This window comes from Nelumbo nucifera, chromosome 3, assembly GCF_055504915.1.
Source record: "Nelumbo nucifera cultivar China Antique chromosome 3, China Antique-T2T, whole genome shotgun sequence".
Classification (NCBI taxonomy): domain Eukaryota; kingdom Viridiplantae; phylum Streptophyta; class Magnoliopsida; order Proteales; family Nelumbonaceae; genus Nelumbo; species Nelumbo nucifera.
This window is the reverse complement of record NC_142651.1, coordinates 2990481-3015138: the sequence shown is the minus strand read 5'-3', so window position 1 is coordinate 3015138 and position 24658 is coordinate 2990481. Positions and strand designations below refer to the sequence as shown.

Below are 24658 nucleotides of genomic sequence, written 5' to 3'. Positions count from 1 at the left end.
TTGCATATTGCAAAGATGGTTAATATAACCAAATCGGAGGCAACTACTTGTCTGTTGTTTATCCTTCCTCCAGTTATTGTAAGAGTACAGATAGATGAGTCAAGATATGTTGGGACTGTAATTGTATTTCTTCCACAGAGATTTCAAGATGTTGCAAATGAATATTACCAATAAGACAACAATTTCAAAGTGGTATGCGACGTAAATACATAATCTATTGTATCCACTAAATTGTATTCAATGCTTACATGAGAACTCTGTCGGCATAAATAACCATATGGGGAGAAACATGTAAGGGATAAAACAAAATTCTATCGTCGGAGGGGTGAAAGATGACCAGGCCAGGATACTCGGTCTTTTGTATTAAACATGGATGGTGAAGGAAGCGATGCAGGGTAAATGATGGTCTTTTAAGATTGAATGTAGGTGGTGAAGGATGTTAGGCAGGGATTAAAGGTAAACGGAGGAGATGGGGAAAACAGAGCAGAGGAGGGAATGGGAAAGACAGGGAAGGTGGCGCTGGAAGCTGCATTAATGGATGGATAAGGTGGCAAGGTAGGCAAAGGCAACGAGGTTAAAGGTAAAGGAAATGGTGGCAGGTGGGGTTTAATGAAAACCCAATGGTGGGAAGTAGGGCAAAAAGAACCTTGAAGAATTCAAACAACCTTAGAACTCTCTATTTGTACTTACCACACAAGGTAATATTCCTCTTGCGTGGTCTGTAATTCAATGCACCTAAGCTGTACACGCAGAGATTGACTTGCCTGGATATGATTGCCATTTGGTCTGATGTTTTTCTTAAGCCAGGAACATTGCATGAAGAAGATGAGCTCCCAATCAAGCTTGCTTGGCAAACTGATTCTATGGCTGGACCGTTAGCGCATTCAAATCCATCAACAGATGGGATTTCCAAACTATAAACACCAAATCGATCAGTAGTTCTGTTGACCGAGAAGGAGAGCCTCTCTGAGGTGGTTTGTGAGTTTGCATTGAACTTACAGTCCATGTGAACTTCCACATCTGTTCAGGTGGTTTAAACAATTAAAACCAGAAACCTACTGAAATCTTTACTTAAATCTACCCAGGAGGATCTGAATAATCTAGAATGCATTTATAGTGCCGAATTTTATTACCTGGTAAGAAGTAGCTCTGTCTAGAGAAGATATTGCTGGAGCATATATCACAATAAACCACCCCCATTACAGTGATTTTAGCAGCAGGTTTTGCTGGGTGAACCTTCAGAGAGAGCAAGGGAGTAAAGAAAGACACAAGAAGAAGAAAGACAACCCTTGGATCCATGGCAGCGAACATGGGAATGGGAGGAGAAGCTTCCACCCAAGCTGTGCTATTTAGTGTACTGTATGAATGAATAATGGTATGGTTTGATGAATGAATATTTTATACATAGAATGAACCCGTGACTAGTTGAAACGAGTAGAGAAGCTTTTTATCTCCTCACTGGAAAACAAAGACATGTGAAGGGATGATGGCAGAGAGAGAAAGAGAGAGAGGTGGGGGGGCTGTAGTCCTACCGGCGGATTCACAGACGGTGGAGATTGATGGGGAGAATCCATACATTCCTAGATTGTGAAATTAAGAAAGCGGAAGAAGGTAAAGTTATAAGGAAATCCATCGGAAAGGAGGATTGGAATCTTTTTTATGTTTAGTTTGGGAAATTAGCACCTTTGGACTCCTTGTCTTATTCTATTGCTAGTTTGCTATATCAACAAAATGTTTTTTAAGTACTTCACTGTCTTCTTTTGTCTTGTTTTGGAACGATAGTAGTGCCAGTACGTAGGCATGTGGATTTTGAATTAATATCTGTCTGTTATGTAGAAGAGTGTATCAGGTGTATCAACTATTAAATGCATCACTGTGACACTGTATAGAAGAATATGACACCTAGTAATGCTTTGTAAACCACAGATCAACATAGTTGTGATGTGGTGCTTTTTCTCGGTAAATTACAGGAAATTCCTTTCTTTTTTTTTGTGGGGAGGGGGGGTTGGCTGTCATTTTAACCCATTTATCTTTTTTTTTTTCTCTCCTTTTTATCAGATTCCTATCCATATTTGTTATTCATCTGGTCAAGGAATGGATAGATTCCTATCTCATGTAATGGAGTTTTTGCTTTACTAGTTTATGAAACCTAAAAATGTCCTTTAGGTTGACCTAAAAAATAATTTATAGAATTACTACCCATTGATGCCAAATCCCACGATGAGGTTAGAACTGTAAACTGCATTGACAAACCTCGGCAAGGGTGTCAATCCTGTAATCACGGAGCCCTAAGGAGGATCCTTGGGGGTGGACTCGTATGGTCAAGTCAATAGGACTAAAAATAAGGATGAGTTCAGGAGTTCAGCCTCCGGATTTCTCCTACTGACTTCCTTCTACTCCCCTCTCTATTAACTCAATAAAATGATGCCAGTTATTTTTAATCAAGTTAGAAGAGTCCGACTTTAGTGTCACAACTCACAACTAACCAACATCTTAACCCTATTCTCTATTTTACCCACAAGTAATTCAAATTTTTCCCACAATCCAGAAATCTTCTCAATATTGTTCATGGAAACTTAGGAGCTATACTCCTCCCAACATCTTCATCGGCAGCAACAAGAAAAATAAATCCAATATCTAAGAGAAAATTGAATGTGTATAGTCTCCTCTGCAACAAAACTATATGTCAATACCTAAAAGAACCTCTCTAATTCATGGCTCATATGCAGCGTTAAACGCATTAATACCCAAAAGAACTCAGTTTGATCCTTTATATGTTTTAAACCCACAGCTTGAAATCTGAACTAGTTGAGAATTATTTCTTGATCCTCCGAGAAATCGAAAAGTGGCTTTCGTTGAACAGAATGGTAAAATTAGAGAATGGGGAAGTGGATTTTGTGTATAATTAAAATAGATATTTTTGTTTTTATTTCTTTTATTTTAAGCTTAATAGGGCAAATTCGCTCTTCATAAAACAGATCACCCAATATTTTTTTAATTTTTAGAAACATTTAATTAATGCATAAAAAATAGGTATTTTCTTTAAAAGAATATCTGACTGAGGGATTAAAGCGTTGGTCAATCGTTACATTAAATAAGATTTAGGGACAGCCGGAATCATTTTATTGGGTTAGTAGAAAGGGGGAGTAGAGGGAAATTGGTAAGAAACCCGGACTGAATGAATCAAAGTGTGAGGTGTGTGTCGAGATGAACTAGCGTACATGATCGACTGTTAACTCACGAGTTCATATTGATGCCCCCACAGAGTGCGCTCCAGTCTCTACATTCATTACAAACATCTCCTGCGGTTGTCATTGAGAGATGATCCCAGTACATTATTGGGATGTGCTGTGGGGTACCCCATGGGCACACTCTGCAGATGCAAACTATTAATTCGCAATAAACATACAAATGTCAAGAGAATGGTCCAGTCGGTCGGTTCACATGTGATAGGCAGGTATTACTATTTCTGCATGTTGCGTTCAGGTCACCTAGTGGAATACCAGTCTGCACTTCAAGGTAAATTTATGGAATTACCCTGAGGTGGGACACGTTGCACTTTACTACTGGCACGGACAATTGAGCTGTATCACTACCCTTTTTCATTTAATACAATGAAAGAAGGATATTTGTAGTCATGTGTTGAGTTCAGCTTAGGTGAGGTTTAGGTTGACAGACTTACAGATGTGGAAGTTCACATAAACCATAAAGCCTTCGTCATGTGGTGAGCTCTGCTTCGAAGGTGTACTCAAGCAAGCCTGTCATAAACTCATAATATGAAATTGCATACAAATTAGACTCCGGATCTCGTGCCCACAACAACTCTATTTACACCTGTACCTCTATGTATTGAAAACATCTCCTCGTGCATAATACTATATAGGAGGATGAGATGCTCCTCGTGTGACTGCGATATTACGTGGATAGATGTGAGATATTATATAGGTAGGTGTGGGCAAAATTCTTGTAGGCAAGAGATCGGACTCTACAATTTATTCATTAGCAGCCCCCAAGCTGATTGAGTCCAATAGGCTTTATTCATAGTGAAGTTGTGGATTAAGAATTTAAGGGTTTGGTCCAGGAGTGAAATAAATCAGAACAAACCCCGCCTATGCAAATTGATCATGGTCCACACCATTCAGTTTGCACCATTGTTTTAAAAGGGAATGAAGAATTCGGAATTCATTTTTCACAGAATCCTCCTCACACCCATGCACGTTGCAGCCTCATATTGGAAATATCTCTACTTGTATGTAAGGGCGGCAATTTTTAACCCAACCTGCTCAATCCGCCCAACCCACTCATTTATTAATGGGTTGGGTCGTAATTTTTAATACTGGGTTCTTAGCGGGTGGACCAACCCAATAACAAAATTTTAAATGGGTTGAGCGGGTTGGGTCATGAGTGTCCAATGGATATCCATCTAGTTTTTCATCATTTGTTTATATCTTGAAGAGAAATCTCGACAAATTTCTCTTCCTCTACTAGTGGCAAGTCTCCTCTACAACTCTGAAATCTGAGGGCGACAAGTCTCTTCTACAACTTTCAGATCTAAGGGTGATAAGTCTCCTTTACATATTTGAGATCTGAGGGTGACAACTCTCTCTCTCTCTCTCTCTCTCTCTTTGAACTAGAACCCTAATCTAATGGCAGTAGTATCAGTTTGGAAGAAGATCAATTGTTGGAGGAAGAGAAACCATCATTTGAGTTAGAGTTTTGAGGGAAGAGGTTCATTGGAATTTGGAAGCAATAGTACTACAGTGTGTCTACAATGGGGCTATTGTTATTGTTTGCTAGATATCTAAACGACAAATATCCTTATATATGACGAGAGGCATTTTGCCCAACGGTGATTTTTCTACAATTTTTTGTAATTTTTCCAGTAGCTATTTATATTGTCTATAATTTCTATTATATTTCTTCACTCTTTATGTTTTTCTTTGATTTTTTATATCATTATCAAATTTTTGTTCTTTTTCTGCAATTTCTAGTTTTTTGTAATTTGTTATTTTTCTTCATTTTCTATGTTTTGCAGTGATTTTTATTATATAATTATGCAATTTCATTTTTTTATTTTTTATATAATTTCTATTAATTTTATGCATTTTTGTGTTTTGTTTAGACCTATTCATAGGCCGGGTAGCCCGACGGCCCAGCCCGCACCTCGGTTGGGCTTGGTCATGTAATTAGGCCCGCGGGCCTGACCTCAGGCCTAACACAATAAGCCCGACTGTGTTACGAGCCGGGCTCGGGATTTGTCAAAAAAGCCCGGCCCGACTCAGCATTATATATTTTATAAAATACATAATATGTATTTTATATATTATATAAAATATATAAATAATATAATATTTATTGAAATATATATATTTATAATTTAATATATACATTTTTTATTTTTTTCTTTATAATTTCTCTCTCTCTCTATTCAGCCACTTCAGTAGTAGTAACAAAATGGGATAAATTTCAGGCTCGGGCCCAGACCCGGGCTTCGGGCATTTTATGAGGGTCGAGCTTGGGCCCAAGTTGTAGGCCCGATGGTCGGATCGGCCTGGCCCATAAACAGGTCTAGTTTTGTTTAATTTCATTAATTAAACAAGTCCCATTCTCTCATTAATTTCATTAAATTATATTTAGGGTTAAAATATCTCTCATTAATTTTATATTTACTCCTATAGTTAAGTGCAATTTTTCTCTCTTAATTTTAAATTTGAATTTCAATTCCAACGCCTAATTGAAATTCTCTTCTTATTAATTTCATTAATTAATAACCCTCTTTCTCATTAAATTCGTTTTATTAGTATAAAACTACAAACTTAGCAATAGCAAGATTCAAACCTTAGACATTAGACTTTAACAAGTAGAGGTTCACCACTAAGCCATGCCCATTTGCTTGATATAGCTTTATGCATTTTTATTTTTAAATAAATTCTCTTTTTCTTAGTGTATGCTTATCAATAAATGTTAGAATTAATTATTAAAATTTATGTATTAATAAATATAAAGATAAATTATATTGATTGTTTTAAAACTAATATATATCAATATTCATTTTAGTTTTTTTTTTCGCGTTTTAGTTATTCCATCATTTGTGAATAATTACTAAATGCGTCCTGATATCTTGAATTCTATATAGACCATTAAACTACAGCTTTTTTTTTACTTTTATATTTTTAAAATTTATTTATAATCATATAATCATATAAAACTTATAACTATCGTTATTAATATATTTTTAGGATTTATTTAAGCTTTTTAGCATATTTATGTATATCATGATTTTTTGTCTGTATCTATACATATCCAAAGCGTATCCCGATACATCTCTTAAAATTATCTTTCCGATACACCTTACGTTTCCGATACTTTAAACCTTGATTTTATCTAAATGAGTTGAATTGGGTTAGATTCAAGTGGGTTTGGATTGAATCCAACACATTTAATTCGCCCAATTGCCACCTCTACTTGTATGTTTTCATTCACGGAGAAATGGTCCCAATGCACGGCTGCAGGTGTTGTGAGATGAGTATGAGAACCATTTTGTGAGAAGCAAATCTGGATTCGTGGGGGAATGGAGTTAAACCGCCTTCGTCTCACTTGCGTTGCAAGTCTAGGAGTTTGGATCTGATCCCAACAGCCATTCCAACCATACGTCGGAACATTTCCCTGATATATGGCTGCAATGGCGGTTGGGACCAGATCTGAACTATGAGTCTTACGTCTCAAATTTGATGAGTCACATTCTTTACCATCTTTGAAGTCTGAAGAGTCTGAATCATTCCCGTTGAGTGGAGCGAGACCCAAACCCAGGTGGGGAAAAACACGTTAAATTTTACTTTACATTCAAGATCATCTTCCAAATCCCTCCCAAATCGCCTTTTTATTCTATTTAATGCCATATCCAGGCCCAAGCATTATTTCACATTGCAAAAATATAAATCTTAGTAGGTTCTTTATTAGACCTATTTATCATTAATCCTACCACGAAGAAAAAAAAGGTTATCCTGCATTCCAGTTTCCTGCGAGGGTAATCCGTTTGTCGGAAATTGCAACGGATAATATACTTATAAGCATTACAACAAACAAGTCAACTTCAATGAAAGCATTGCATGGGTCCAATAAATTTCTGATGCATATCACATTTATCATGTTATTCCAAAGATGCAGAGATTGTGTTTGTATAAATGAATACATCGGTAGATTTATCAAACCTACCAAGATTTGATAATAATTAAAGGACAGTAGTTTTAGGGCACACACAACAACTGCGTATGTAACACCGCCATACACTGGTACATACAAACGTCTCTCCCATAGAACACAACAGGGTGGACGTTGGTCTACTTGGTATGATGGACATCTCTCCGGCAATTCGCACACCATGGCTCTAAGTAATATATGTAACTTGTACAGCATAATCAGTTCGGATGACAATTTCTTTTGTCCTCACAAAATGGAGCAGGAGCAAACACTTTTCTTCGGTGACTCGTCTATTTTCTTTTCTGTTTCATACAACCAGCACGAGGAGAGTTTTTATCAATCCACAGCAGCACAGAGCAAATATCAGCAGCACTAGTTTTCATTTTTATTTTAGTAGATGCAGAGGACCCAGCGTACATACATCCAGGTCAAGAGAACAAAAGCACAACTACCCTACAAGTACAAAAAGACAAAAAAAGGTGGTGATGATCCAGAGGCATCCGGTTTGCCATAACACGTTACAGCAGCATCATCATCATCTATACCTTTTTTCCAACTATATAGGATCAGTTACATGAATCCTGTTTCCCCAATCCGTTTTATTTAAAAGCATATATGATATCCCCTATTAAATTATTAGTACTTAAATTATTTCTTACTACTACTCATGTCCTTTTTAATCTGCCCAAACTCTTCTAACCCCTTCAACGTGTAACAAATCACGTCTAACTGGCACAGTTGGTTGTCTTCTATGCATGTGCCTAAACCAAACTACTCTATCATCTTATCATCTATTAGAGATACTCTTAAGTTCCTATGGATAACTTCATTCCTAATCCTATCCTTGCTAGATTTTCCACTCATCCGTCTTTCACATTCATTTTCATCTTGTTTCTTGTCTTGACTGCACAACACTCTGCTCCATACAACATAGCTTACCACTCATAACACGTTACAGCAAATTTTGGAAAAATATTACTCAAAAGCTCATTACTATTCCGAGGTTGTACGTGTATTTCACATCAGTGATCTTGTCAAACTGCATAGTTGATAGAACAGTTTTCCTTCGAATACACTATATGGACCAGCTCTTTAAATCCAAAAGGCTCTTGGCATAGAAAGCAAAATCCTGGAGGGGGTTGTTAGTGTCATCCCTCTAACCCCCACCCCCACCCTCCCACTCCTTCCAACAGGTAGAAAAAAGAACACAGAAGGCAGGTGCATGCATTTGGAAACATTTACCTGCCTACAGGTATCACCATGTCAGTAAAATCCCAAACTCTGGAAAACCATGAGCATGAAGTCTTGCTACCTTACATTTGTGCAAAATGATATAAAGCATATCAATAAAGATAACTATAGACTACTATGGGGCTCTAACTTAGTGAGACGTTTCTGACTTTGAACTGGAGAATAATACTAACTCTAATGAATGTTGTAAAGCAGTAAACAGCCAGCTATGTAGATAAGGCTGATAACATATATAAATGACTCCTCTGCACGTACGAGAGGCATTACTGCACCACATAGAGATAGCATCATAGAGTTCCAGTTTTGGGGCTCCTTAAAATAACCTAGAGGGTTTTGCCACTCAATTGAAGGTATAGTCCTGAAAACCTTTTTAACTTCTCAAAAAAGAAATTGAAACTTAAACTTTGGAAAAGGGCTGTCAAGAATGAAAACTAATTGAATAGACCTTATGGAATCTATAATGATTGAAGTCTATACTTTATACAAGAAATGAATTACACCATAGCTACTACTGGTGGAACAGCTAGATATCATTACCACATAAAATGGTTGGGTTGGGTAAGAGTTGAATATCAACCCACCCATATTGACCCACCAACCCACCATGACCATCATCAATCCTACATCATAACCCACCCTAACCCTAACGTACCCTGACCCACTTGACCCATCACATTGACATTTAACCACCCTCACTTATAAAAACAAAAATGGGTAGGGACAGCCCGTATACACAAAATAATAAATTTTGAGAGAATAATCTCTCTCAAGACTGTCACGTGACAAAAACAAGTCAACCCGTATACCCAAAAAGGCAAAAATTGTAGATAAATGCAGAAAAATACCAGAAAATTTTAGCAAATGTAGAAAATACCAAAAAATTGTAAAAATGTAGAAAAATACCAAAAAATTACAAAAATGCAGAAAATAACAGAAAATTGTAAAAAATGCAGAACTTTTATAAAAGTGCTTTTGTGTAAAAGTATTTTTATAAAAGTGCTTTTGTAAAAGTACTTTTATAAAAATGCTTTTATGCTTTCATAAAAGTGTTTTCGTAAAAGTGCTTTCGTATAAAAGTGCTTTCATAAAAGTACTTTTATAAAAGTGTTGTGCTTTCATAAAAGTATTTTTGTAAAAGTGCTTTTATGCTTTCATAAAAGTACTTTTGTAAAAGTGCTTGTGTAAAAGTATGTTCATGAAAGTACTTTTATAAAAGTACTTGTACTTTTATGCTTTCATAAAAGTGTTTTCGTAAAAGTACTTTAATAAAAGTGCTAAAAGTACTTTTATAAGTGCTTTTATGCTTTCATAAAAGTATTTTCGTAAAAACACTTTCATAAAGTGTTTTTATAAAAGTACTATTGTAAAAGTACTTTTGTGTAAAAGTGCTCTCGTAAAAGTTCTTTTCATAAAATTGCTTTTGTGAAAGTGTTTTTGTATAAAATTGCATGTGACCACGAAAGGTAGTAAAATCAATTTTATTTCGCTTTCATTAACAAAATGAAATTTGGCATAATGGTTTGGAAGTGTAATGAAATGTTTGTGCGTTAGGAGGTTTGGGTTTCAATCGCTACAGCTTCCATTTTTTGAGATTTGGCGAGTATTGACTTTAACCCAACCATCTTGACCCGCATGACCCAACCCATCCTCTCGACCCAACCCACCCTAACCCTTTTCCACTGACCCTAATGGGTTGCTCGACCCATATTGACCCATCAATAGATTGAGTGGGTATAGGTGGATTCAAAGGTGGGTGAGTTGGGTGGGTCAAATGGGTTGGGGTCAAGATTGCCAGCCCTATTACCACAATCTCACTCAAAGGAGTTGAATGTTAAGATAAATAAACAATACTAATATCACATGCTGATGACTATAGGACTAAGATGCAATATAATGTGGCATACCTGTTTTTGTTTTCGCTAAAGATGGTTGCACAACAACATGCATTGTGATAACTCCGCCAGGAAGCTCTCCAAAAGGTACTCTACATTGGCCAACGGTCTTGTTGTTTTCCAGGATTTTCCCAGCACATATCAGTTTCACATCACTTGCTGCCTTGGGTATAATTTTTTTGTCTGCAATTAACACGAACATTTTAACAGAATATTCACTAAAAGATGGGAAAAAAACGTATGGAAAAAACAACGGAGGCATTGCACAAAACCAACGTTAACAGTAAGCACCCCAATGCCTAAATGCCTTATCATGCTATTTTGCTTGCAAAATTGCCAGTACTGGAAGGCCACCAAAGTAATAACTGCAAATACTAATTGATCCAGCCCCAGTGCAAAATGAGATTTCGGTGAATTAAAAAATTGTACAGGCCGTCATCATTTATGAATTCTGGGACAACATTCTGTAGAGTGGACTGACAGTTTAGTCCCTTCCAACAACTTCACAAAATAGACTTGTTCTACCCACCTCTTCCCTAGCTAAACCATCGGGAAAGAGCAGGTAACATGTGGCATCATCATTTGACTAGAAGAGCTAGAATTCAACAAGTTTGGTTATCACTACCTCCCTATTCCATCTTGATGGCCATAGGCTCATAGCCTGGAAACAAAGCAGGTTAGGTATAGCCAGATGGAGGAGTTCGTGGGGACTGTAAAGGAGAAGTTTTTTTGGTATATTCAGACCCTATGAGTGGTGGAGACTCCATTTGGCTGCAGTTCTATCCAACTATAGGGACCATGTTTAAGTGTAAGATTAGGCTAACTAATTTATAGCTGGAAGGAATGTAGGATGAATGGGGGTATACTACAAGTTGACAGCTTAACAGATCAAAACAAAATATAGTTGAACAAAACTGAAAGCTGTTTACAGTAGATTTAAAGAGTTGGGTCCACTTGCTTATGCTTTAAGATCGAAATAAAAACACTGGAATTAGCATGAACCTGTGATTTCATGATTTTTTCATTGTCACAGCACTAATGAGTAATGAACAATGGTAGTAGTGTACAACAATAACAAGCCTAAGTGGCCGGTCACATCGAGTAGAAGAATGGGTAATTCAATTCAAAGTGGTTTTTATCATAGATTCACATACTTTAAATAAAGGAGAAAAAAATACAGGCTTGCCACCCAATGTCTTAACCCCTAAATTCTAAATAAGGAAGCACTACATGTGGATCATATTATAGGAGTCTTAGAAATCATATCATAGAAATCTTTAAATAAAAGAAAAAGAAAATAAATATTTGATAGCTTGCCAGTTCTTCATTATGTAGGTCCAATGGTAGGTGACTCCAAGCCATAGAAAGCCCGGGAATGGATTTCCAAACCGATTCGTTGCAGACCCCAGTAGAAAGCTGAGAAAAAAGGAGACATGAAGTCTAGGAAATAATATATCAATGTCAGGCTGCAATCATTCACCACACTGATGATATCTCTTCTCTGAACACTTCAGAAATCACTGGAAGGATATACTTTTCAATGCTGGATATAATGTTAGATGAACTTTCATAAATCACTGTCATGCTTTTATCTTATTAACCATGCTATCTTCCCCTTTTTCCAGTCTAATGATAATACACCATATCAAGCCAGAAATATCAAACTGCATATCAAGTTCTGATTCCCACTGCCCATCAACCTTAAATCCTGACCACCAAGTCTCTTTTCTTTTAGCACATAGAAACTTAGAAAGGTTCAACAGTGACTTTCTGAGATAGAAAGTATCCTTATTATCTGATAAAAGCAATTTCTAGCATAGAGAGCACAGACTGGAAAATACACATTCGTGCTCCAATGAAAATGTCCCTACATTTTTTATGGTAAACGAATATTCATTAAGATAAAAAAAAAAAAAAAGAATTATGGCAACTTGGTGATAAGAAATCACCCAAAATATAGATAAATCTTTCCACCTACACTCCATTTAAAACAAAACCCCTAACTGACCAATGACAACTCCAAACAAATCCTACTGGTTATGCAATACTATGATATATTATATTATTATGTACTTCTGAACCAAACACAAAAAGAAAGGGATGGCCAAAAGGCCCAAAACTACACATCTAAAAATAAACATAGACCCTCCCCGATCCAACTGCTGCTACATCTTCCATCAATTCAACCCATAAAAACCTTTGTTAATCCAATTTGAATACAAATCCTGAATTATCTATCAAAAGAACAAAAAAATACTGAAATTTATTGTGCAACATAACTACATCTTCCATGTATTCTTATTAAATCTTCACTCCACTGTCTTAACCCCCCCCCCCTCTTTATATTTAAGTTAATTCCATCTTCCATTGACTCCCTATGTTTCCTTCTCATAAACCTTATGCCCTTCCTAACATATAGCATTAATTTAACATCTACTTCTTTGTCTTCCTTCTGGTTTGAAGAAGACATTCCATGCAATTTTTCTCCCCCTAGAAAGAATAACCCAACTTCTTGCCAATATGAACCTCCCTATACACTACCATATTTATGTCCAGCTTTTTCTTTACTAGATGAGCCTCATCCACAATGCAGTCATTTTCAGCTTCTTCTTGAACTATTGGTGCCCCATCTTTTTTTATTTATTTATCAATGAAGATAACTTTTATTAAGCATCAAAAAGAAAGAATTGCATCAAGGTGGAAAGTTCACCACCACAAGAAACCTTAGATTTTTGCCCAAAAAAACTGTTGTCTTGTGGTCCCTTGTTTAGCCAATGTGTCTGCCATCCCATTTGCTGTTCTTCTAACCCATCTAAATGTGACATTCATCCCTCTTTCTAGGGATTCAATTTCATGGACTGTATGCCTGTAAACCCATTGGATTTGGGTACTATTCCTTGTCCATGAGATAACCACTTGAGAATCCCCTTCCACTTCCAAGTTAAGAAACCCAAACTGCTTAGCAAATGTAAGGCCCTGAAGAAGACTATACAACTCTGCTGTCACTGCATCACCATTGGTTACAGGACCTGAATATAAAGCAAACACCTTCCCTTCTGAGTCTCAAAAGACCCCTCCCATCCCAGCTATAGCCTGATTGCCTATGTAGCTACCATCAATGTTGAGTTTTATACGGTTGGCTGCTGGTTGTCTCTATTCCATCACTTTTCTTTCCTTGTTTTGAGCTGACATAGCCACCTCCTTCCACTTTCTCAGGATATCATTTAGAGATAAAGATTTGAAATTCTCCATTGACCTTACCCAATGAGCAACCTTTATTTTAACTGTTTCCAGGACTTCCAAATCAGTTCTACTCTTATCATTGAAAATCCTTCCATTTCTTTCTTCCCAAACAGTCCAAATCAATGCAGCTCTCACAGCTTTCCACATTATCCTTCCTCTAGCCTTTGATTATCGCAGGAAAGATGCTCCTGCACCCAAAGAGAGAACAAAGATGCTCCCAAATACCAAGCACAAAAGGACAGGATAAGAAAATATAGGAAATAGTTTCACCGTTATTTTTGCAAAGAAAGCACGCTTGAGGAGAAAGGCAAGTGTTTGGCCTTTGTTTCTGCAGCATGTCAAAGGTGTTAATCTTACCAAGGAAAACTTCCCAACAAAAAGCCTAAATCTTAGGAGGGATTGGCTTGCTCCAAATTTTTTTCACTAGGAAATTCACCCCATAAATAGAATGCTGAATTAGGAAGTTGAAGAAGGATGCACAAGTAAAAAGACCATATGAGGAAATGGACCACACCTTGTTGTCCTCAACGCTTTGATCAAAAAAATGGAGTCAAGTTTGGCCAAGAAGAGGATGAGAGAAACACACTCCATTTCCCTTAGACCTCTTCTAAACCCCAAATCCCAACTTAATCCCAAGGCCAAGAAATTCACAAACTTAGAGATGGGTTCACATTTATAGTTGGAAATTGTATAAAGCACAGGAAATTGGACCTTCAGTGGTTGACTACCTAACCAAAGGTTCTCCCAAAACAAAATTCTTGACCCATTGCCCGCATCATAGTGAATGAGATTAATAAAGAAAGAATATACCTCACAAATAGCTTTCCAAGGAAAGGAGTTTGCATTGGGGGCTATGTTTGCATCCCAGCCATTTTCCGACTGACCATGAACGCTAACAATCACCTTGTGCTAGAGCTTGTTTCTTTCTAGAGGAAACCTCCAAAGCCATTTTCCTAGAAGAGCTGAGTTCTTATTGAATTAAATTGCCTAAACCAAGCCCATCCCCTCTTCTTTGGATCTACTAACTTGTTCCTATTTCACCAAGTGGTCTTTCTTTCCATCCCCCAGTTCCCCCAAGAAATCCAACATTAGCTTTTCTAATTGCCAAGCAATTTTGACGGGTATACGAAAGGTAGACAAGAAGTAGATAGGAAGATTGGCAAAGGTGGCTTTGATCAAGGTTATCCTCCCTCCCAACAAAATATAATTCCTCTTCCAGAGAACCAGATTTTTAGTAAATCTTTCCAATACAGGCTTCCAAAAGCTCTTAGATCTTGGGTTTCCACCTAGGGGGAGTCCTAGATAATCCAAAGGCCAATTTTTTACTTCACAACCTAGGAGATCTGCTAACAAAAGAGCTTCCTCTTCTTGCATGTTCATCCCCACCACACAACTTTTCCCAAGTTGACCCTTAAGTTAAAAAGTTTCTCAAAGGATCTCACCAACTCTTTAAGGTTTCCTAGGGACTCAGAACTGGAGTCCTTACTGAAGAGGATTATGTCATCTGCAAATTGCAAGTGAGTGACAACAATCTCATCCCTTCCCACCCTCCATCCTCCAAACAACCACTCAACTCTATTTTTGTGATCATTCTGCTTAAGACCTCTGCAATTAAGGTGAAGAGGAACGGAGATAAAGGGTCACCTTGTCTTAAACTTCTCTTGGCTGGAAAGAAATCTCTAGCAAAACCATTAATCATAATTGAGTATTGAATTGTGCTTAAGCAACCCTTGATCCAAAGCCTCCAATTTCCCTAAACCCAAAATTCTTCAGAACCTCAGTAAGCAAAGACCAATCCACCAAGTCATAAGCCTTTTTTAAGTCCAACTTACAAATAAAACCTTTTCCACCCTTTTTCTTCTTCTCTGAAACACATTCATTAGCCACTAAAACCTGATCAACAATTTGTCTTCCTTCAATGAAAGCCCCTTGGGATTGGGAAACTACTATGGAAAAAGCCTTCTTCAATTTACCCGATAGAACTTTTGCTATTATTTTGTAAAGGCTACCCACCAAGCTGATTGGTCCAAAGTCCCTTGGAGTTTTAGCTTCCTAAACTCATCAAACACCTCTTTTATATCCTTTTCCAAAACCTCTCAACAATCCTGGAAAAAAGCCATAGAGAACCCATTCGGCCCAGGTGCTTTCGATCTTTCCATGGAGAAGACAGCCTCTTTAATTTCCTCAATACTAAACTCAGCCTCCAACATATTTGATTGACTATCAGTCAATCTATCCCAATCCAAATCAGGGAGTTCTTGTCTACTTCCTCCAGAACTGGAGAAAATACCTCTAAAATGGTCCACAAAGGTTTTGACAATCTCCTCTTCCCTTTTGACTTCAACTCCTTCCACCTCTAAGCTTGTGAAATTTTTCTTTTTCCTTCCATTTGCTAGGTTATGGAAAAACCTTGTATTTCCATCTCCTTCCTGGGGCCACTTGCACCTAGACTTTTGCCTCCATGAGATTTCTTCTTTTCTCAAGAGATCTTCCAATTCCACATTCAGCTTCCATTGCTCTTCTCACTCCTCACTAATTTCTCTCAAGGCTTCCTTTCTATCCAAATCCTGTATTTTTTATGAGATTCTTTCTTGAGCTTCTTCAAGTCTTCCAAAAAGGTCCCTATTCCACTCCTTAATCCTCCCCTTTAATGCTTTCAATTTCCTCATAAATCTAAGACACTTTTTTTCTATTTCTTGGTCTTTCCTCGTTCCCCAAGTTTTTACCCTTTCCTTGAATTGGGGATCTTCCAACCACATATTCTCAAACCGGAAGGGAGGCCACCAAACAACAGCTCTTGCCCAAAAGAGACTGGGCAATGATCTGAGGTAACCCTAGGTAAGGCTATAGCTACCAAATTTTCCCACAAATCTTCCCAATCTACCGAGAAAAGGAACCTATCCAGTTTGAAACAGATTGGGATATCTTGGAAATTTGACCAAGTAAAGTTAGCCTAGAGTAGAGTGGGTTCCTTCAACTCAAGGGACTCAATCAAATTATTGAATTTTCTCATGCTGAGGGTACCCTCAAGCCTTGATTTGTCTTGTTTGTTTCTCTTGAAAACCCTAAGACATTGAAATCCCCACCTAAACACCACGGTCCCTCCCACAAACCTCTCATTGCACTCAATTCCTTCCAAAAAAGATCTCTCCCCTTATAAGAATTAGGACCATACACGTTGGTTAGAACCCATTCCTTACCATCACTAGCTCTTTTTATTTTGATTGAAACCAAAAAATTCCCAATGAGCTCTTCCAAGCATTCCATTTCCTCATTCTTCCAAATGGTGAGAATTCCACCAGAAGCTCCCCGAGAGGGTGCAAAAGTCCAATTCAACCCTCTGATTCCCCAAATACTCCTAATCCACCTTCTATCTATTTCTGAAATCTTGGTTTCTTGAATCATAAAAAATATCTGGCCTCTCTTTCCTTAAAACACTTCTAATCAACTTTCTTTTCTTTGCGCTTCCTAACCCTCTCATATTCAACTCCTCTTCCTTTTACCCCTCCCTTTACTCCTTCTCATAAGTTATTTTTGTAGCTAGCTTTTCCACTTCACTTTTCTTCTTCTTGATGGTCGTTTTCCTTCTTCCCTCCTCCTCCTTTCCTTTCCTTGATCTTGAGTAAACTTTATCTTTTGTAGGTGTATTTAAGCACTCTTTCTCTTGAAATTTCTCACCTCCACTCCCCGAATCAATGGCTTCCCCTCTTGGGCTAACAAACTCAGCAAAACCTCCAAAAGTCCTATCCTCCTCTTCCAAAAGTAGAGACAAATTCCTCCACTGTAACCTCTAAAGATTTGCATCAGACAGGAAGGCACAGGTGATTTCAGGATTCAAAGTCAATTGGCTTGGATCTGGATCTGCAAACACAACAGGACAGGAAGGCACATAACCATTAACCAGTAACGCAAAAAGGAGTACCCAAATGGCTAGAAGCAGGGGCGGAATTAGAGGGGGATAAGGGGTTAGAATCTCCCTGTTCCAATCTTTCACAAGCTTCCCTATCATCAGACACTTTTTGCTGGTTTGCCTCTTGAGAAAAATCCATTACAGCATCCTTATTGTGTTCCTCTTGAGCTTCCTCATTAAAAATACTGGATCTACCAATCTTCCTCGGCCCATGATCCTGTTTGTGTACATGCATTGATACTCTAGTGTTTTAGAAGCGCAAGGCACAAGGCACAAAGAGAGGTGCTCACCTTTTTGAAGCAAGGCGCAAAAATAAAAAAAAAATGCTAAAAAATAAAAAAAAATGTCAACAAATTCTAAAAATAAAAAGAATTATTAAACATAAATATTAATAAAAATATAAACTTCAATTTCAAAATAAATGTTTTAAAAAAGTAAAAAACCTATTATCTAAAATTAAAATACATAAACATAACATGTAAAGCATATTCAAATGAGAATTTAAAAATAAAATCAAACATATAAAACATTTTCAAGTATGTAAAACCCACAATCTCTTTTTTTTCCTCGATTGCATTACTTCAAGTAGCTAAGGCCCTGTTCGGTATCATTCCATGGGAACGTTTCTCGGGTTCCGAATGTTCTCACGGATCAGAAATACGTTTGGATGCATTTTGTCACATGAAATATCATGTTCTGGAACAAGAACAAGCTGCCAGGAGTGTGTTTTTTTGGAGTGACAAAACCGTGTGTTCCCACAACGTTAACTTGAAAAACAAACACAATTTCTCACGTGTAAAGAGGGATGTTAATGTAGTTTTGCTCAAATAAAAGAAACGTTGGGCACAAAATGCCCTTGTCAGTTATCTCTTTTCTTCCTCATCCCACTGCCGCACAATCCATCAACCAAGAAAGAGTAGTTGGCCAGAACTTTCTTCTTCTTTGCTTGTGGATTCACTGACTTGAACCGTTGCCATTTGAAGAGTTTGAACCATAGTTCAGCCTGAAAATAGTGATTAACGCACTGAAAAACGCCAGAACTTCTTTTCTTCTTCTGCCATATCATCACACAAACAGAGTTCAGCCTCCTTGTTCCTCTTTTCTCCCCCTTCTCTAATGTTTAATTTTTTTTTTTTTTTTTTGCAGGTTAGGTCAATATCCTCCTTCATTCAACTCTCTTAGCCAATCCCCTTTCCAAAAGATAAACCCTATGTTTTGTTTTCTGATCATTTGTTGGCTGCAACAAAAGATCTAATGACTTGAATATGTTGTAATTTTTCATTTTAGTTCGCTTCCATTCCTAATCCAAAAGAAAATTTTTCACTTTATTTTGTTCCCTAAAGTAGTAATCTAGAAATACTGGTTCCATTCATGATTTTGGAATAGGGATTAGCATTAATCCTCTCCCTCCCCTACTTGGTAGATAACATCCATGTTTCCTACAATTGAATCTTGGAATTTAATGTTTTAGTTTTCCTATATTGTAGAATTTAAGATCCTAAGAAGAGTCCCAAGTTTTATCATTCTATTGTTCATTGGATGTTACTCTTTTATAAGAAGTGTTTCAGCTCTATGTTATTGAGCAATTGCATCATTTAGTTTAGATTTGTTGAATTTAAAAGAGAAGTGCCTAATAGATTAGTAACCACTATTATGATTTTTTGTATGTATATTGATATGAAGAATTAATCATAAGAAATAATATGGCTATCCAAACATCATTTCTACTTTTATAAAACAAAAATATGTTCTTTAAGAACAATTTGCCAAACAAGTCAGTTATTTTTCAGGAATAAGAAACAGGATTCCTGTTCCGGAACAGGAATTTCTCTAAGAACAGAAATAGGTAGGAATGATGCCAAACAGGGCCTAATGTGATGTAAAACATATTACATTCCTGATTCTACGAGCCTGCCTTTGTGCCACACCCCTCGAGGCAAGCCCAAACAAGTCCATGTTAGGGTCTTAAGTTCTTAGTTCTCACACAAAAAATAATGATTTTATAATTTTAATTGCTTTTTAAGAAGATATTGACATTGTATTAGGATGAATGAATGAACAACATTACCAAATAGGGGGTTCTCGGAGCTTTAGTGAGCGAGCAAAGCAAGCGAACCTCCTATTTGGTAACGTTGTTCATTCATTCATCTTAGTACAATGTAAATATCTTCTTAAAAAGCAATTAAAATTATAAAATTATTTTTTGTGTGAGAACTAAAAATTTAAGACCCTAACAAGGTTTGGATCCATCTACTATTGTATTCAACTCTCTAGGAATCCAAAACAAGGTTTGGATCCATGACACCCAACATATCTCTAGCCTCATCAGGTCACTTTACCAGACTCCAAAATTTAACTTCACTACCCCCTATACCAGCATCAACTAGACCAGGATATCAATTATCAAAAAAAAAAAAGACCAGGATATCTCTAGCTTGATCACACCTATACCAGCATCACCTAGGTTCCCTAACACACTACCCCCTCCTAACAAGGGGAAGGACCCTAGGTGGTGGTCATAATTCTAGGGGAGGAATACAAGAAATTAATAACACTTCCTTCTCCTTCATCCATAGACTTTATTATTATTATTTTTTTTTTTTTTTGCAGAGTCCAGCTCCTCATAATCTACTTCTCAATCTAGTGAATATATGAACCACTAATGATTCTTGTTCCCCTTTTATCCTTCTACCAATACTAACATTATGTTCCCCTACATTTTGAAGTAAGATATAGACCTAGCACTCTGGAAACCATGCCTCAAAGCCTTTTTCTCTCTAGCCTTCTCTACCTTATTGGAGTTGTAGTCATCACAATAAAAAAACAAAAAGAACAAAATACTGCTGGCACTATATGGACCATGTAGCTGACTACATCAGAACCACCATAACAAAACCATAATATAAGAAATCTAAAGTCTCAACTCAAGTACGTCACCCCCTATTGCCTAGCTTCGCCTTGGAGCCTTGAAAACTATGATTGGGTGACCTGTCCTGCATTCCCAAATACTTTCTTCTTCTCTCATTTCTCTCTTCTTCTCCTTGTCTCTCTCAATCTATTCTCTTACAATTTAGTATCAAAGCATGCCAAAAATAATAACAAATAAAATAAAACTTTATGAGCCTAGGTCCTTTATCTCAGACTCCTTAGCTAAGAAACTTTTCAACCTATTATCACTATGTCACCTTCATGCTTGAGAAATATAGTAATTTTACGTTCTTCTTGACGAAGAGTGTGTGTCCTACTTGGCTTTTTTAGGTCTATTGTCATGGACAAGCTAGGCATGTAATAACATTTATGCACCAGATTCAAGTGGTGTTTTTTTTGGATATCTTTTGAAGGGCTACACAACGGGGGGTAGCCCATCCCCCAACCTAGGTGCAGGCAGGATTTGATCCCAAGTCTCCGCTACTCTCTTACCAACCAGCTGGTTGGCGCCTTGCATTATTATTAGTCAATGAGACTTGATGATATATCATCGTGGTATACACAATCAAACTTGCAGGAAAGGGGTGATATACACAATCAAGTATGATAATTATAATTTAGATTCTTATAAAGTGAGAAACAGGGGCAGAGTGACCTATTAGCAATTACTAAATATATTTTCCAAATTCTATATTTGAAAGCAGAAAAATAAATAAGTCAACTGCAGCAGAGATGACTCATTGAAGACCCAAATACCACTCCAAGAAAGCAGACAATGGGCAATCTCCATTACTCACTAATCTGAATGCAATCAAAGGGGCATTTTCAGGTTGGAGATTCTCGGTGATCTTGTAAAAAGGAAAGGATTATCTGAATTGAACAATGAAGCATCAAACAACCATTAACCAGAACTCCTTAGGCTTTTCTTGAAGCCTTTCTGAGTATAACATCCAAGTTTTTTTTCTGTCCCCAGAAAAAAGAGGTACACTTTCACAGGATAACCCATATGCGATCATTATTTCTCATATGTAGTATTTACATATTCTTATACCTCGTTCGTGGAATATAGTTACCACTAGCAGCTCCTCAAAAAGATCGTCCAGACCTTTGAGGTACACTGTCGCAAGTATTGCAGCTTTGTTCTGCTGCAGAGGAAAAGCTAGTTCCGCTTGATAATTCAATGTTCTATGCAAAGACAAATTTCGTATATCACTTGTCACCTGATAACATTTTCAAGAACAACAACTACAAACCAAAACAAAGCCAATAATTCATTTCTAGAATAACGAAACAACAGCCAACAGGGAAAAGGGGGGAAGAGCACCCAAGAAAATCGGGAAAAATCGTTCCTGGTTAGAGGTCCACAAACAATTAAATAAAATCATACTGTAGTAAGCTTTCTTTTGTACTTACTCAGAGCTCTTAGGAGAACTATCTTTGAAGGTCTACATTTTAAACGACCTCAGGGCGCTATAGTATCATTCTATAACTGCCAATCATCCATGATAAACCCAAAAAAGAGAGTAGGTAAAATTCGTGGATGACTACCGACAGATTTTAAGGAGAAAGTAATAGGATTACCGCAGAATCCACAGGAAGAAAGAACAAGTAACAGCACCAAAACAAGAACAGAAGCAAACTGGCGACCGTAAAGAAGCACAAAAATAAATAAATAAATAAAAGTATCTAACCTCTTGGCCACTCGGAAACGATTCTTTCCTTGAGCATGGCGACCGTCGAGGCTGAGGAATACCTAATTGGACCAATATCCGATCCATCGTACAGACGGAATTTAAGTTCGACCAGGTCCTCTTCCGGCATTAGAACTCTCAAAACAGTTCCAATTTCCAAATCACCGATCTACCAATCACGACTCAAATTCACGAATTCCTTGTTCGCGCACTCCCTCTTAGATAAACTAGGGTTCATTCAACCTGAAAACGAAGCCTGAACTCAAACAGTTGGATCGAAGAAATTATGAAATATCTAGAGAACAGATCAATTCAGTTGAAATCACAGCAACGGTTATTGTTTAAGCAAAAAGATAAAGGGGGGAAAACTCGTCGTAAAAGGACCTTCAACCAACAGATTCAGAAAGATTGAGATTACGGACTAGGGAGCGATTCAAGAGCTTTACTAGGGTTTTGGAATATGCGGCATGAGAAGTTCAGGATTTGAGCTTCAACCGAAAAAAAAAAGGATAAGTATGCGAAGTCTAGACCCGATCATGACACCATTTCTCTGCCTTTATTTGTCTTCTTATTCCTCTTTCCTTTCCCCACCCCCCCCCCCCCCCCCCCCCCTCTCTCTCTCTCTCTCTTTCAGCAGCTCCAGGTAGGGAAAGTGAGGTTTTGGGTTCGAATCTTGCCACAGAGAAGAGCTTTGTTTGGTCGGTCGAGGATAAACGGAGAAACCTGAGATACTGTTACTGTGCGTGGGACTTGGGTTCGCTTCGCTTCGATGCCGGCTTGACTGACCAAATTTGAAGTGGATAAATTTGACGCGTGGTCTGCGAAAATTTATACGTATTTGATAGATGTAATACTGGAGTAGTTGGTAGACACATCGTAGAAGAAAGGTGGACACTCGTCTAGAGTTCTGATCTGCTGTGCACTATTTGATGTACACGTTGCTGTATGTGCAACAGAACCCAACACCTGTTTCTGGAATCACGTGAAAATACGAACTCGAAATTTTGGCTGTCCCACCCACGTTCAACAGCCTGTGATATTCCAGTATCGTGTTCGATTCGAGTCTTAAATTCTTAATATCCTCTATTTGCTCAGTTAAGCGTTTTTAAGAGTTTGTTAATCGTTACAACGTCAAAACGAGGCTTCCTGTACAGGAGAAAACGTTTTTTTCCTTTTTTTTTTTTTCGCGTACGTGGCATGGCGTCTGATCGGCACCGTTGCACTTCACGAGCATTTCATTTCTATTGATGTGTCATACGTGCCACCTCACTAAATAAATTGGAATGGATAATAAAATTGTATTTGACAATCCTGAAAAAAAAATGTTTTTATAATGATTAACTTTGGAATTTAGGATTTTTTGAAATGTCATATTTATGTTTTTTGAATTGTCTTAATGATCCTTAATCTTGGTATTAAAATTTGAAAAAGGCCGACTACTTTTTTCAAATATCACACAAATATATTATAATATTAAGTTAAATCACTTTAAACACCTAGAGGATGTTTTGGAACGATGTATTTTACAACCGTTCCATTTTACAAGTGGGTCTTAATTTATAAGTGATTCATTTTATTTGTTTTTTTGAGAAACACAAAAAAAACGGGATATAGGCTGATTAGACATTTAAATTGATTTAGCTTAATATTATAATATATTTATAATGACAAATATTTAACATCTCAAAAAGTGATCAACTTTTTCAATTTCCAATGTGCCATGCCATGTCACTAGGGTCATTCAGGATCACTAAGGCCAATTAAGAAATGGAAATTTAGTGTTTTAAGAAACCCTTTCTTTCCCCAATCCCAAAACTAATTATTACAAAAATGTTTTCTTAAAAACTAGGACTATTAATTGCCATTTTTTTAGATTATGTTTACTTGCGAATGTTGCACAAATAATACATCAGTAGAAACGGAACAATCATAAAACGCACTTGTGAAATACAATAGTGCCAAACACCTACTATGTTGTCCAAAGTGCATTGATATCAAACATAACATACATTACATAGTGAATTGGACCAGATAACCCAAGGGCCAACCCTAAATGGAAGTTCTTTTTTTGGATTTTGAGAGGAGGAAAAATTGGTCAATGGGATTTTGGTTCCAATTGATCAAGAATCTCATGTTCTTTTTTTTATAAATTTATGTGGGGACTAGGGAAAGTTTATTTTCCTGGATACCGGTGGGTAAATAATTTTCCCACCTAGGGGGAAAGTTGCCAACACTTGAATGGGACAAAAATGTCCCCTTTGATAATGGAATTTTATGGATAAAATGGTCATTGGCTTATTTACATGAAAAATAAAAGAACATTGATAAATGCACTTACCCGGGTAAGTAGTGTTTCATAGGAAAAACTTACCTAGGTACCTACATTTACCCGAGTAAGTAACTTACTAAAAAGTGAACGATGCCTAAATAGCGAACCTAAAGCCTAAATATGGACCAGGCCCAAGGTCAAGTCCAATTTTTAGCCTAGCTCAAACTGATAATTGATATATTTAAATTGGGCTCAAGCTTGTCAATTGAGCTTA

The 24658-nt window shown here is 37.1% G+C and overlaps 2 protein-coding genes across 5 annotated transcripts; both read right to left on the bottom strand.

Moving 5' to 3' along the window:
* Positions 1-158: 158 nt before the first annotated feature.
* LOC104592812 (Pollen Ole e 1 allergen and extensin family protein) lies at positions 159-1611 on the bottom strand. Its single transcript, XM_010252308.3, has 2 exons — positions 1134-1611; positions 159-1020 (listed from the first exon to the last, which is right to left on the bottom strand). The coding sequence occupies exons 1-2, from the start codon at positions 1309-1311 to the stop codon at positions 677-679; spliced, it is 522 nt and encodes a 173-aa protein (XP_010250610.1). The 5' UTR covers positions 1312-1611; the 3' UTR covers positions 159-676.
* A 5501-nt stretch (positions 1612-7112) lies between these two features.
* Positions 7113-22790, bottom strand: MUB4 (membrane-anchored ubiquitin-fold protein 4 precursor). Of its 4 annotated transcripts, none has more exons than XM_010252306.3 (4): positions 22562-22716; positions 22116-22358; positions 10356-10526; positions 7113-7502 (listed from the first exon to the last, which is right to left on the bottom strand). In XM_010252306.3, the coding sequence occupies exons 2-4, from the start codon at positions 22243-22245 to the stop codon at positions 7447-7449; spliced, it is 357 nt and encodes a 118-aa protein (XP_010250608.1). In that variant the 5' UTR covers positions 22246-22358; positions 22562-22716; the 3' UTR covers positions 7113-7446. The 4 variants fall into 4 exon arrangements, with proteins under 4 accessions (XP_010250608.1, XP_010250607.1, XP_010250609.1 ...); XM_010252305.3 differs by having other exon boundaries at positions 22500-22710; XM_010252307.3 differs by having other exon boundaries at positions 22538-22710.
* Positions 22791-24658: the final 1868 nt, after the last annotated feature.